The 16,101-nt window shown below is 42.8% G+C and overlaps 1 protein-coding gene across 4 annotated transcripts in view; it reads right to left on the bottom strand.

The window, feature by feature from the left end:
* Positions 1–1,084: 1,084 nt before the first annotated feature.
* LOC130299484 (zinc finger protein 892-like) overlaps positions 1,085–16,101 on the bottom strand; it is a 68,062-nt gene continuing 53,045 nt past the window's right edge. For 3 of the 4 annotated variants that reach the window (XM_056551465.1, XM_056551466.1, XM_056551464.1), the window contains one exon: positions 1,085–4,649. In XM_056551465.1, coding sequence (XP_056407440.1) covers positions 3,544–4,649 — 1,106 coding nt within the window. In that variant the 3' untranslated portion in view covers positions 1,085–3,543. Of the gene's footprint in view, positions 4,650–15,003; positions 16,007–16,101 lie in introns of those variants that run through there. The other variant, XM_056551467.1, reaches the window with a different exon arrangement.

Consider the following 16,101-nt stretch of genomic DNA (forward strand, 5'->3'; position numbering starts at 1 on the left):
TACCAGACAGGAGAGAGAGCACATAGGAGTGCCAGCAGACAGGAGAGAGAGCACAGAGGAGTACCATCAGACAGGAAAGAGCACAGAGGAGTCCTCTCAGACAGGAAAGAGCACAGAGGAGTCCTCTCAGACAGGAGAGAGAACAGAGGAATACTATCAGACAGGAGAGCACAGAGGAGTCCTATAAGACGGGAGGGAGCACAGAGGAGTCCTCTCAGACAGGAGGGAGCACAGAGGAGTACCATCAGACAGGAACGAGCACAGAGGAGTCCTATCAGACAGGAGAGAGCACAGAGGAGTCCTCTCAGACAGGAGAGAGAGCAGAGGAGTCCTCTCAGACAAGAGAGAGAACAGAGGAATACTATTATACAGGAGAGCACAGAGGAGTACTATCAGACAGGAGAGCACAGAGGAGTCCTATCAGACAGGAGAGAGCACAGAGGAGTCCTCACACAGGAGAGAGAACAGAGGAATACTATTATACAGGAGAGCACAGAGGAGTACTATCAGACAGGAGAGCACAGAGGAGTCCTATCAGACAGGAGAGCACAGAGGATTGCTAGATTTTGTTCATGTCTGTGCTTCCTCTTGGACAGAGCCATGATTTCTATAAAAAAGACATTCGTCTTACGAAGTATATTAAAAAGGTTAATGTTTTGTATCTGACAGTGCCCATTTAAACTATTACAAAATGTGGCATTAAAGTGTAAAGACATCAATGAAAAGCATATTTCCTTATTCTTGATTTTCCCTTATTATGGTGGGGGAAAAAAACACCTTCTCTATAGATCTTTATTAAAATCTTTGCTTTGTTTTGCTTCTAAATGTCAATTTGCTGTGGCTGTTCCTATTTCTCTCTATACACAGCCCATGTGATTCTTCCCTAAACTGCCTATTGTGTGCTTTCCTCCCTATCTACAGCCTGTGTGAGCTGCCCTCCAGGGATGCTCTCCACCCTGTCTGGTGTGTTACTCCCTCACTGTTGCTATCTCTAGCACTGAGAGAGTCTGTCTGATGAATTATCTTTCTCAAGGCAGCAGTAAAATGGAGGAAATTTTTTAATAAAGACAATTTAGAAAGTTGCTTCATTAAAATGTTTAGCTGTTATCAAAGCAGATTTATTCATGATATGTTAATTCATATCATACGTCTTGGTTACGCTTTAATGTAGGACATGATTTACAGCAGGTGAAATAAGTATTGAACACGTCACCGTTTTTCTCACTAAATATATTTCCAGCAGCTATTGCCATCAAATGTTCCCCAGATGTTGGCGACAACTCAAGTAATTCAAATAAACAAAGAAACCAAAACAAATAAGGTCAGAAATTATGTGTTATGTGAAATGTATAAAATACACAAAGAAATGCAAAGGAGATGCAAAAAGGCCTGGAAAGCCAAGACAACAGCTGAAATCTATCAATAATTAAATAAGCAATCCTACTTTCTGCAGGGTCAGTCCCAAGTGATGGCTTCTAAAAGGTCTCATTGCCGAGGTGTCAGACAAGACACATCTGATGATGGGGAAAAGCAAAGAGCCGTCTCCAGACCTTCACAACCGAATTGTTGTAAAACACAACAATGGTGTTGGTTACAGGAGCATTTCTAAGCTTTTGAATGTACCGGTGAGATCTGTTGGGGCCATAATAAAGAAGTGGAAAGACGATCATTTCACCATAAATTTGCCTGGATCAGGTGCTCCTCACAAAAAATATGATCAGAAACAATAAATTGGGAGAATTGTCCCAGAGCCGAGGACACTAGTGGAGCGCTTCAAAAAGACCTGGAATTAGGCTGCATTCACATCTCGTTTTTGCAATACGGTTCCAGTATCGGGTTTCAGTGTAAGAACCGTACGTATAAACATGTCATTGAAAACCATACGCCAGATGTAGCATCCGGTTGTGTACGTTTTGCATCATTTACGGTTTTATTTGTTTTTTTCCCGTACACAAACCAGTAGTCGACTACGGTTTTATGTCCTGGTGAAGAACCGGATACAACCCGTATACATATTATTTTTTTTTAAATGGTGTATGTGCATACGGTTCCATCCGGTTTGCACCATCTGGTTTTGCAGTTTGCACATGTGCAATGCGCGCCGAAAGTTCTTCCCACAAATAGAACAAGAAGAACTTTATTTAATTAAGGACAAACATAAAACAGTATCCGTTTTTCCCCCAAAAACGTATTAAACCATATGCAACCGGACATCCGTTTTCAAACCGTATACGGTTTAAAACCATACAGAAGTATATACGGTTGTATACGGTTGTATACGGTTCGGTCCGGTTTTGAGACATACTGTTTTTTACATAAAACCTGATATGGGAACCGTGTTGCAAAAACGAAATGTGAATGCAGCCTTAGCCGGTACTGTTGTCTTCAAGAAAACAATATGCACGCTCACCATACACTGCCATGGTCTGTATGCACGCTCACCATACACCACCATGGTCTATATGCACGCTCACCATACACTGCCATGGTCTGTATGCACACTCACCATACACCACCATGGTCTGTACGCACGCTCATCAACCACCACCATGGTCTGTATGCACGCTCACCACTATGGTCTGTATGCACGCTCACCATACACCACCATGGTCTGTATGCACGCTCACCAAACACCACCATGGTCTGTATGCACGCTCACCAAACACCACCATGGTCTGTATGCACGCTCACCAACCACCACCATGGTCTGTATGCACGCTCACCAAACACCACCATGGTCTGTATGCACGCTCACCACTATGGTCTGTATGCACGCTCACCATACACCACCATGGTCTGTATGCACACTCACCAAACACCGCCATGACCTGTATGCCTGCTCACCACAGACCACCATGGTCTGTATGCACACTCACCACACACCACTATGGTCATTATGCACACTCGCCATACACCACCATGGATTGTATGCCTGCTCACCACACACCACCATGGCCTGTATGCACGCTCACTACACAAGATTCCATTGTGAATATAAAAGCATGGTGAAGCTTGTGTAAAGTTTGCGGCACAACATTTGGAAAAGCTGGTGAAATACTGGAGAATATAGTGCGGTCAGATGAGAGCAGACTGGGACTGTTCATATCAAATGGTTACACATTAAAAAAAATAAAGCTGCTAGAATGGTCCACATGATTTTTATCCCATTGACAATCTATAGAAAGAATTGAAGTTCATAATTCATAGAAGAGGCCCGCGGAACCTTCAGGATTTTACCAAAGGCTTTTGTACAACGTATATCTGGAAGTGCGTTCAATACTTTTTCACTGTTTTAATTTCACATTATTACACAGACACTAATCCCTGGCTTATTTTTTTTTTCTTTGTATATGGGAAGTTTTCATGTCAGCAGCAGCTGGAAATATATTTGGTGAGAAAAATGGTAACGTGTTCAATACCTATTGCACCCGCTGTTTATGTTTAATAAAAGGCGGTGGCACAGTTCATATTATAAATTACTGCTTAACAACAAAACCATGGTTACTTCTATTTCCCAGTAAAACATTTTTCACATACAGAACATCAAAACAGCTTCTCCCCCGTGTGATTTTTCTGATGATTCCCAAGTTCAGCTTTAGTAACAAAACATATTCCACACTCTAAACACGGAAACTGCTTATCTCCTCGGTGACGTATCTCGTGTTTAACAAGATCTGATTTGTGGGTATAACATTTCCCGCATTCTGAACATGAATACAGCTTCTCTCCTGTGTGACACCTCTCATGTCTCACAAGACTTGATTTGTGTGTAAAGCATTTCCCACATTCTGGACATGCAAACGGCTTCTCCCCTGTGTGAATTCTCTCATGCGAAACAAGATGTGATTTATTTCGGACACATTTCCCACACTGTGCGCATGAATACGGCTTCTCTCCTGTGTGGCTTCTCTCGTGAATGACGAGACTCGATTTATCTGTAAAGCATTTCTCGCATTCTGAACATGAAAATGGCCTCTCTCCCGTGTGGCTTCGCTCGTGTGAAATAAGATGCGATTTATGCGCGAAAGATTTCTCACATAGTGAGCATGAATACGGCTTCTCTCCTGTGTGAATTCTCCCGTGTATCATAAGAGTCGATTTATCTGAAAAGCTCTTTCCACATTCTGAACAGGAATAAGGTTTGACTCCCGTGTGAATTCTCACGTGTCTAGCAAGCTTCGATTTATCTCTAAAAGTTTTTTCACATTCTGAACATGAGAATGGCCTCTCTCCTGTGTGACATCTTATATGTCTTACAAGCCAGGATTTTTCTCTAAAGCATTCTCCACATTCTGGACAGGGATACGGCTTCTCCCCCGTGTGAATTTTCATATGTCTTAGAAGCCTTGTTCTATCTTTAAATGTTTTCCCACATTCTGAACAGAAAAATGGCTCCTCGATTCTACTCTGTGAAGAAAGATCTGACCTGGGACTAAACGGTTCATCGTAATGGAATCTTTTCCACCTTTTGTGACTTGTACTGGGAGAAGGTTCCTCGTGATTCGGGAGATTATACGACAGATCTGTACTGTGAAGTCCTGGATGTACATCGAGGGTTAGGTTTTCTCCTGAGGAGGAGTGCTCTATAATATCTTCATCTTCTCCTTTATAGTTGAGTGATAACATGAAGTTTCCCTCGGAGGGATATTCTGTTAGGATTAAAAATGGATTTTGTGATTTTAGAAATTCAGAAGTGGATCTAGATTTGGGTCAAAAGACTACACCAAAATCTGGTACAAAAACTGCCCATGTGATTCCCGCTTAAAGGGGTACTCCAACCCTAGACATCTTATCCCCTATCCAAAGGATAAGGGATAAGATGTCTGATCGCATCTGGTCCCCGCAATATAGCGTGCAGCACCCACCTGTATCTGCTTCCAGCAGCACTAGAGGTTCTGGCTCCCGACCACGGAAACGAAAGATCGTGACGTCACGTGTTACGTCACGCCCCCTCAATGCAAGTCTATGGGAGGGGGCGTGACAGATGTCACGCCCCCTCCCATAGACTTGCATTTAGGGGGCGGGGCGTGACGTCACAATCTTCCGTTTCCGTGGTCGGGAGCGGAACTCCCGCGATCAGACATCTTATCCCCTATCCTTTGGATAGGGGATAAGATGTCTAGGGGTGGAGTACCCCTTTAAAGGGGTACTCCCCTGGAAAACATTTTTTTTTTTTTAAATCAACTGGTGCCAGAAAGTTGAACAGATTTGTAAACGACTTCTATTAAAAAAATCTTAATCCTTCTAGTACTTATCAGCTTCTATTTGCTCCACAGGAAGTTCTTTTCTTTTTGAATTTCCTCTCTGTCCGACCACAGTGCTCTCTGCTGACCTCTCTGTTCAATTTAGGAACTGTCCAGAGTAGGAGCAAATCTTCAAAGCAAACCTCTCCTGCTCCAGACAGTTCCTAAAATGGACAGAGGTTTCAGCAGAGAGCACTGTGGTCAGACTGAAAAGGAAATTCAAAAAGAAAATAACTTCCTGTGGAGCAAACAGAAGCTGATAAGTACTAGAAGGATTAAGATTTTTAAATAGAAGTCATTTACAAATCTGTTTATCTTTCTGGCACCAGTTGATACTTCCAGGGGAGTACCCCTTTAAAGGGGTACTCCGATGGCAAAACAATTTTTTTTAATCAACTGGTGCCAAAAAGTTAAACAGATTTTTAAATTACTTCTATATAAAAATCTTAACTCTTCCAGTACTTACCAGCTGCTGTATGCTCTACAGAGTAAGTTGTGTACTTCTTTCCAGTCTGACCACAGTGCTCTCTGCTGACACCTCTGTTCATGTCAGGAACTGTCCAGAGTAGGCGCAAATCCCCATAGCAAACCTCTCCTGCTCTGGACAGTTCCTGACATGGACAGAGGTGTCAGCAGAGAGCACTGTGGTCAGACTGAAAATAACTACTCAACTTCCTTTAGAGCACACAGCAGCTGGTAAGTACTGGAAGGATTACGATTTTTATATAGCAGTAATTCACAAATCTGTTTAATAATTTTCCACTGGAATACCCCTTTAAGGATATATTCAGAAGCACTTTTGGGTCCCCTCATCTAAACAAAAGCTGTAAATTATACAATGCGTGCACTGCCATCTGTTTTTCTATTGAACTTAAAAATATATGAAAAAAATTCACATTTTTATCTTTTGAGCTTAAAAAACAATCAAATAACGGCTACAAAAAACAATGTTTTCCTTATAATGCTTCGCATAACAGTTTAAACTGTGTCGATGACAATAACCAGGATTCTGGGCTACACCCAGTGACCACATTAATTACATAAATCCTGCCTCCATAAGACTCAGAAATCACAACTTTATTTGGCCACAAAGACTATTAACACTTTTTACCATTCAGTACCAATTGGGCAACAATTTCATACAACAATTTCCTTATTATGGTGCAAAAAATCCTCTCTCAAAAGGTTAAAAACTTTGCTTAGCTTCTACAGCCTAGTCTCTGCTTTCCCTCTATACTTGTACACGGCCCATGTGGTTCTGCCCTGCAAACTGCCTACTGTATACTTTCCTCACTATCTACAGCCTGCGCGAACTGCCCTCCATGTATGCTCTTCTCCCTATCTACATCCTGTGTGAGCTGTCCTCCATCTATGCTCTACTCCCCATCTATAGTATGTGTGAGCTGCCCCATGTATGCTTTCCTCACTATCTACAGCCTATGTGAGCTGCCCTCCATGTATGCTCTCCTCCCTATCTACAGCCTGTGTGAACTGCCCTCCATGTATGCTTTCCTCCCTATCTACAGCCTGTGTGAGCTGCCCACCATGTGTGCTCTCCTCCCTATCTACAGTCTGTGATCTGCCCTCCATGTATGTTCTCATTCCTAGCTACAGCTTGTGTGATCTGCCCTCGATGTATGTTCTCCTTCCTATCTACAGCCTGTGTGATCTGCCCTCCATGTATGCTCTTCTTCCTATCTACAGCCTGTATGATCTGCCCTATGTATGCTCTACTCTCTATGTACAGTCTGTGTGAGCTTCCCCATGTATGCTTTCCTACATATCTACAGCCTATGTGAGCTGCCTCCATGTATGCTCTCCTCCCTATTTACAGCCTGTGTGAGCTGCCCTCCATGTATGATCTCCTCCCTATCTACAGCCACCCACCAGGGATGCTCTCCACTCCATCCACAATCCCCTCCTCCTTGCTATCTGTAACAGTGACAGAGTTTGATGAATTATCTTTCTCTAGGCAGTACAAAAATGGTGGACATTTTTTTTTTATTAAAATAATTTAGAAAGCTGCTTCATTTTGCAGTTAGAAAACAAACAAAAAAACAGTACGAAAGGTGTCCCCCACTGATCAAGGAAAAACTATAAAGGCATGCAGCACTTTTGTATCACAAGGATATTCATTTTCCGATAACAATGACATTTTGTTCCGAGAGGTCATGATGTCACGGCCACGCTCCCTCAATGCAAGTCTATGGGAGGGGGTGTGACGAATGCCGCGCCCCCTCTCATTGACTTTCATTGAGTGGGCGTGGTGTGACGTCATGAGAAGCGTGACAGTGACGTCATGACCCCGTCGCCCGCACCCTTTGTTCTAAACGAACACGCCGGGTGCTGCACAGAGAGATTGCAGGGGTCCCCAGCAGCGGGACCCCCGCGATCAGACATCTTGACCCCTTTAAAGAGAATCTGGTTTTCAAAACAAGTCACTTCTGAGGCTTTTCTATCATTCTGGCAGGACTCTGAATTTGTGTTGTGTTCCTTTAAAGGGGTATTCCAGGAAAAAACTTTTTTTTTATATATCAACTGGTTCCAGAAAGTTAAACAGATTTGTAAATTACTTCTATTAAAAAATCTTAATCCTTTCAGTACTTATGAGTTTCTGAAGTTTAGGTTGTTCTTTTCTGTCTAAGTAATCTCTGATGACACGTGTCTCGGGAACCGCCCAGTTTAGAAGAGGTTTGCTATGGGAATTTACTTCTAAACTGGGCGGTTCCCGAGACACGTGTCATCAGAGATTACTGAGACAGAAAAGAACAACCTAAACTTCAGAAGCTCATAAGTACTGAAAGGATTAAGATTTTTTAATAGAAGTAATTTACAAATCTGTTTAACTTTCTGGAACCAGTTGATATATCAAAAAAGTTTTTTCCTGGAATACCCCTTTAAGGCCCCAAGCATAAGACAAGGGCCACAATGGGGATATTTGTGGATGTAGGAGAATTTTGGGGTGCAGTTTGTGCAAGTTATTTTTCATTACAAAAAACAAAAAGAAACCCCCGTGTTTAAAATGATTTTATTTTTCCCATCAAAAGTATAATTTTTTCCACCTATATATATATTTACTTAAAGGGGTATTCCGGCCAAAAACAACTTATCCCCTATCCAAAGGAAACCCGGAGGTTTCAGAAACTGGAGATGCAGCACCCGCATTCTATGCGGGTGCTGCATCTCCAGTTTCGGAAACCTCCGGGTTTCCTTTGGATAGGGGATAAGATGTTTTTGGGCGGAATACCCCTTTAATTTCAGTGATTTTTAGCCTGTATAACCTGTGGCAGCGTGTAATGTATAAGAAAATATCGCATTTCCTACCATTATTGTAGTCCGCAGTCTGATCCATAGTTGTAAAGAACTAATAGCGAACAATACGTAAACTGCCCGCAACTAGTCATTTGCGCCACTCTGCCAAGTAGTCACAGTCTCCGGAGCTGTAAGCACCTCTATTGGGGCCCGATTGACAGCACAGGCACAACCCATATCAGCAAAATATTGCTTAAAGGGGTTATCCAGGTAAAAAAAAAATTTTTTATATATCAACTGGCCCCAGAAAGTAAAACAGATTTGTAAATTACTTCTATAAATTTTTTTTTATCCTTTCAGTACTTATGAGCTGCTGAAGTCGAGTTGTTCTTTTCTGTCTAAGTGCTCTCTGATGACACCTGTCTCAGGAACTGTCCGGAGTAGAAGCAAATCCCCATAGAAAACCTCTTCTACTCTGTGCAGTTCCCGAGACCAACAAGATGTCAGCAGAGAGCGCCGTTGCCAGACAGATAAGAACAACTCAACTTCAGCAGCTGATAATTATTGGAAGGATTAATATTTTTTAATACAAGTAATTTACAAATCTGTTTAACTTTCTGGAGCCAGTTGAGATTAAAAAAAAAGTTTTTTTTTCCTGGAATACCCCTTTAAATGTCACACAATCTAGTGGGGTTATGCTTCGGTGACCTTCGCACTGCCGATGCTGGCCACGAGATATCAGCTATACAGATAGGGGTGTGTCTGTGCTGTCAATCCTTCCCCAAAAGGTGTGCTTACAGAGCTGGAGACTGTGACTACTTGCTAGAGGCAGGCAAGTTGCATACTGTATTAACACATGAAAGATATGTTTAAGGGATTGAAAAAAAATATATAAAAACTTTATTGATACAATGAATAAAATCATTTAAAATACATATAAGCATGTACCCTGAGAAGCCGGGGACATGGAGAGATAGCCCTCACTTCCCGACGTTTCACCAAAGACTGGCTTCTTCCGGGGTGTGGCTTCCCCCGGAAGAAGCCAGTCTTTGGCGAAACGTTGGAGTGCAAGTGCACATAGCATAGCAGCACATTACATAGTAGAATACATATACAAACAAAAGTAAAATAACAAGTGGATAAAAAGTATTGGAACGTGGACCCTCACCACCTGACGTTTCGCCAAAGACTGGCTTCTTCCGGGGCGTGGCACGCCCCGGAAGAAGCCAGTCTTTGGCGAAACGTCCGAGTGCAAGTGCACATAGCATAGCAGCACATTACATAGAAGAATACATATAAAAGAAACAAAAGTAAATTAACAAGTGGACAAAAAGTATTGGAGCGTGGGCCCTCCCCACCCGCTGTTTCGCCAAAGACTGGCTTCTTCCGGGGCGTGCCACCCGAAACGTCGGGTGCTGAGGGCCCACGCTCCAATACTTTTTGTCCACTTGTTAATTTACTTTAGTTTTTTTATATGTATTCTACTATGTAACTATGTTATGTGAGCCCTTACTCTTGTTCCAGTGTCATACTGGCTATCTCTCCACGTCCCGGCTTCTTAGGGTACATGCTTATATGTATTTTAAATGATTTTATTCATTATATAAATAATGTTTATATATTTTTTGAATCCCTTAAACGTATCTTTTGTGTGTTAATATTCTAGCTTTGCGTGGGATGTGTTACTTGCAAGGGGTCGTCCAGTGGTGAAAAACATATCCCCTATCCTAAGGATAGGGGATAAGTTTCAGCGGTTGGACCCTCGCAATCTCTCTGTACGGGGCCCCGGCTCGCTGGCCAGATAGCGCGTGTTGACCACCGCACGAAGCGGCGGCCGACACGCCCCCTCAATATAACTCTATGGCAGAGCCGGAGATTGCCGAAGGCAGCGCTCCGGCTCTGCCATAGAGTAGAATTGAGGGGGCGTGTAAGCCCCCACTTCGTGCGGTGGTCAACACGCCCCCTTTCCGCGGGCTGTCGCGGCCCCGTACAGGAGATCACGGGGGGCCCCAGCGGTCGAACCCCCCCCGCGATCTGAAACTCATCCCCTATCCTTAGGATAGGGGATACGTTTTTCACCACTGAACTACCCCTTTAAGTTACATCTATGGATCGGACTGCGGACATTAATAATGGTAGAAAATTAGATATATTTGTATACATTGCATGTGGCCACCTGTTATATAGGCATCCATAGAAATATGAATTTCAGGTTCTAAAAGACAAAAGGAAAACTGTCTAAAAGGAAAACTGTCAGCCTGTTCACCCACACCAAACCCAATACACTGGGTGGGTGAACGGGATTCTATAGAGGGGTCACTTACTTAAAGGGGTTATCCAGGAAAAAACTTTTTTATATATATCAACTGGCTCCAGAAAGTTAAACAAATTTGTAAATTACTTCTATTAAAAAATCTTAATCCTTTCAGTACTTATGAGCTGCTGAAGTTGAGTTGTTCTTATCCGTCTAAGTGCTCTCTGATGACACCTGTCTCGGGAACCGCCCAGTTTAGAAGCAAATCCCCATAGCAAACCTCTTCTACTCTGCTTGTCTCAGGAACTGCACAGAGATGTCAGCAGAGAGCACTGTTGCCAGAGGGAAAACAACTCAATTTCAGCAGCTGATAATTATCGAAAGGATTAAGATTTTTTTATAGAAGTAATTTACAAATCTGTTTAACTTTCTGGAAGCCAGTTGATAAAAAAAAAAAAAAAAGTTTTTTCCTGGAATACCCCTTTAAATTGCTCCGGTAGGCCCTGAGATACAGGCTTCCGAAGGTCCCGTGCTTCATTCAGTAAACTGCGCGCTGGAGGCGGGGCCACTACTGCCTCACTCTGTCACCTTCGCTCACGTGACTGGTGACTCCCCATCACTAGGACGTGGAGTTGAAAGAATATGAATATTCAAATAGCGGGGGCAATATTAGGAGGTGACAGAGTGAGGCAGTAGTGGCGAGCCGGGGGGTGGGGGCCCTGCCTCCAGCACGCAGTTCACTGAATGAAGCAAGGGAATTCCCGGCAGAGCGCATGTGCTGGAAGATTTTCCCCTGCTCTCACTTCATGTTTAAATCTTCCAGCGCATGCGCTCTGCAGAAATAGTGCTGCGCTTACATGACTGGTGACTCCCGGTCACTAGGACGTGGAGTTGAAGAATATGAATATTCAAATAGCGGGGGCGGTATTAGGAGGTGACAGAGTGAGGCAGTAGTGGCCAGCCGAGGGGGGCCTCCAGCGCGCAGTTCACTGAATGAAGCAAGGGAACTTCGGAAGCCTGTATCTCAGGGCCTACTGGAGCAATTTAAGTAAGTGACCCCTCTATAGAATCCTGTTCACCCACACTATAACCCAGTGTATTAGGTTTAGTGTGGGTGAACAGGCTGACAGTTTTCCTTTAAAGGGGTACTCCGCTGAAAATATCTTAAAGGGGTTCTCCGCTGGTCAGCGTTTGGAACAAAAGGTTCAGAACGCTTGAGCTGGCACTGGGAGCTTGTGATGTCATAGCCCCACCCCCTCATAATGACGACCCGCCCCTCAATGCAAGTCTATAGGAGGGGGCGTGACTACAGTCACACCCCCTCCCATAGACTTGCATTGAGTGGGTGGGGCGTGATGTCACAATCTCCTAGTGCCAGCTCAAGCATTCTGAACCTTTTGTTCCAAATGCTGAGCAGCGGAGTACCCCTTTAACCCCTATCCCAGCGGTGGGACCGCCGCCGCGGCACCCCTGTCATTCGGTACACGGAGAAAACTCCGCTCCGTGCCCGATGACTGGCGAACATCCTTTAGATAGGGGATAAGATTTTTCCGGGGAGTACCCCTTTAAATCATTCCTTTAGTTTCAGGTTTTTATAACTTTTCAATGAGGAGTTAAAAAATGTAAAAAATTATTAAAATCATAACATCCAAGACAAAAAATTCCAAAATTGCAAGTAGAAAAAAAAGCCAATAGACCTTGTTGGTCGGATTCATCCAGTCCACAAAATTCATATAGAGTCCACATCTCCATTCAGCGTAGATGTCCAGGGGAAGAGTCCGGAACGGATAGGAAAGTCAGTGAACCTCCTAGATCGTGGTCAGCAGCAGAGCGAGGACGGCAGTCATGTGACCACGGAAATAAAAATTTGGGCGTGTGGCAGATCTAGAATTATTACATTACAAAATTTTTTTTTTTTTTTGCAATTCCCACATTTCGAACGATAGGAAGGTTTCTTCTCTATGCGAATTCTCAGATGAGTTTTAAAGTTTGGTTTCCTTGTAGGGACGTGTTCCGTACAGAACTTTAAAATGGCTTCTCCCCCCGTGTGACTTCTCTAATGATGGATACATTTTAATTTTGGCAAAAACTTCCAATCGTTAAGCAATAATTTCCAACTCTGCTTCTCTACCGTGTGAATTCTCCGATAACCCGCAAAGACTGGCTTTGCTAAAAACACATTGGTCCCGATTCACTATTGGGTTTTGCACCAAAATTTTGGCACAAATTGTCACAAAAAAACAAAACAAAGAACAACCACCTGGCTAATCCTCCAGTTTAAAGGGGAACTCTCGTGCTCCAGCGTTCTAAACATTTTGTTCAGGACGCTCGGAGTCGGAGGCTGTGATCGTGACATCACGGCCACGCTGCCTTGTCAGGCCACGCCCCCTCCATGTATATGGGAGGGGCGTGTTGTGACGTCACGACCACTGCCGCAGGAATCCGGTGTTCGTTTAGAACGGGTGCTGAAAGAGTTCGCGGGGGGGGGGGCCCAGTGGAGGGAACCCCGCGATCAGACATCTAATGCCCTATCCTTAGGATAGGGGGATAAGATGTCTAGTAGCTGAGTACCCCTCTAATGTGAAAATCCAAAAAAAGTTTCACAATTTTTTTTTTTTTACATTAGCACTGTGAATTAATCACCAATGTAAATCTGGTTAAAAAAAAAATCTATCCTTTTCACTTCTCCCATTTAGGTGTTATCAGTTTTTTGAATATTTAAAGGGGTACTATGATGGAAACATTTTTTTATTTTTTATCAACTGGCTCCAGAAAGTTAAACAGATTTGTAAATGACTTCTATTTAAAAATCTTAATCCTTCCAGTACTTATCAGCTGCTTTATGCTCCACATGAAGTTGTGTTGTTCCTTTCTGTCTGACCACAGTGCTCTCTGCTGACACCTCTGTCCATGTCAGGAACTGTCCAGAGAAGGAGCAAATCCCCATAGAAAACCTCTCCTGCTCTGGACAGTTCCTGACATGGAGAGCAGAGAGCACTTTCAACTTTCTAACACCAGTTTATAAAAAAAAAATATATATAAATAAATAAATAAACATTCCAGCGGAGTACCCCTTTAAGTATTAAATAATTTAGAGACTATACCTAGACATGGAAATGTGAGGATTTTTTTTTGTTTCCATATTTAATAAAAATCCTTGATAACTGTCTAGTGTTTTTATTTTATTTTTTTTAACTTTTGTTTTTTTTTATTTTTACTCGGTGCACTTTACGGTAAATCTGACTTGTTCTCTTTATTCTGTGGGTCGATACAATTTAAACAATACCTATATTTACGTAGTTTTTCTTTTATTGAACCACTTTCAAAAACTTTTTTGAGAAAATAAGTAGTTTTATATTGCCTTCTCTTAACCCTTATAACTTTTATTTTTCCATATACGCGGCTGTATGAGGGCTAATTTTTTGCGTCGTGAACTGTATTTTTTATCGGGACCATTTTTGTTTTGATGGGACTCTTTTCGATCGCTTTTTATTATCATTTTTTATGACATATGATGGTGTTTTTATTTTCTATTTTAATGTTTACGACATTAGGGGGACTTTTACATATGTTTTAAAACATTATATTTACTATGTATATATATATATATTTTTTTTATATTTATTTTACACTTTTATATTTATTTTACACTTTTAAAATCCCCATAGGGGACTGTTATATAATTATTATAATTAGATTGCAATGTATTGTTCAGTACTATGAAATAACATAATTCTGATCAGTACTATCGGCAATCGTCTTGTACAGTCTGCCTAGGCAGATTCTGCTCATCTGAGGAGGGTAAGAGACCTCCAGCCACTATTTGCACTCATTGGTCCCCGTGATTCCGGCATTTAAAGCGTTAAAGAATACCTGTTATGATCTTGTTACATTTTATAATCCTCCCAGGTCACTGCCCCCATCATGATAAACCACCCCCGGCCTTTATTTTTATTATTTTTTTAGTTTTCTACCTTGATATCGCTCTGTATTTTCTGCTGTCTCAGTCAGATTCACAGACTGGGAAGGGGTGTTCCCCAGCAGGTGTGACATCATCTGAAGCCATACAGGGGAGAACTTCCTCCCTCATTCTGCTACACACAGCCCAGAGCAGTTCAGTGTGAGATGAGCTATGATTGGCTAAGGCTGCACCCCCCCTCAGCATTCCAGACTGCATTTCCTGATTTTGACGTCACACCCCCTTCCTTAGACATGAATGGAGGGGCGTGGTGTGACGTCACGAGGGGGCGTGGCAGGGAGTCTCCAGTCCCAGAAAAACAGAAGTTTCCAAAACTGGAGCAGCAGCCCCACATAGAATGCGGGTGCTGCACAGAGATCGCGGGGGGATAAGATGTCTATGGCCGGAATGCCCCTTTAATACTGTCCACGTGCCAAAGGAAACCGTGAAAAAACAGGAAGTCAGGAAGGGAATTCAACACAACCGACAACCCAACACTAATAAGTAAATCGGGGCCATTATCCGCATTCTGAACATGAATACGGCAAGTAACCAGATTGGATTCTTGTGCAAAAAATTTCCCACATTCTGAACATGACTCCTACTTCACCCCTGTGTGAATTCTCTCGTGTCTAACAAGACTTGATTTATGTGTAAAGCGCCTCCTGCACAGCGGACATGAAAATGGCTTCTCCCCCGTGTGAATTCTCTCGTGCTCTACAAGATGTGATTTGTTTCTAAGGCATTTCCCGCATCGTGAACATGAATATGGCTTCTCTCCCGTGTGACTTCTCCCGTGTGTAGCAAGATGCGATTTGTGTGAAAAACATTTCCCACACAGTGGACAGGAGTAGGGCTTCTCTCCTGTGTGGATTTTCTCGTGTCTAACAAGAGTCGATTTATCTTTGAAGCTCTTCCCGCAGCCTGAACAGGAATAGGGCTTCTCCCCCGTGTGAATTCTCACGTGTCTAACCAGACTCGATTTATAGGAAAACCGCTCCCCACATTCCGAACAGGGATAAAACCTCCCCCCCGTGTGAACCGTGTGTGTACAGAGACCTCCACTTTTTGTCACGTGTTTACCGTAAGGTAACCTTTGACCCCGTTTCTGACCTGAACTCGTGGTAACAATCTGTGATTGGTCGGGAGAAGAGGGATTATGGGACAGATCGGTACCGGAAAGTCCTGGATGCAGATTGAGGGCAAAAAGGTTTTCTCCTGAGGAGCGCTGCATCATGAGATCTTCATCTTCTACTTTATAATTTAGTAAGAACATGAAGTTTCCCTCGGAGGGATTTTCTGTTAGGATTAAAAACGAATTTCGTGATTTTTTCAAACCAAAAAGAAATTTCTAACAATTTAGTCGGCTGGAAAAAACATTTGCAGGTCCTGAC

The sequence above is a fragment of the Hyla sarda genome, chromosome 1 (genome assembly GCF_029499605.1).
Source record: "Hyla sarda isolate aHylSar1 chromosome 1, aHylSar1.hap1, whole genome shotgun sequence".
In the NCBI taxonomy this organism is placed as follows: domain Eukaryota; kingdom Metazoa; phylum Chordata; class Amphibia; order Anura; family Hylidae; genus Hyla; species Hyla sarda.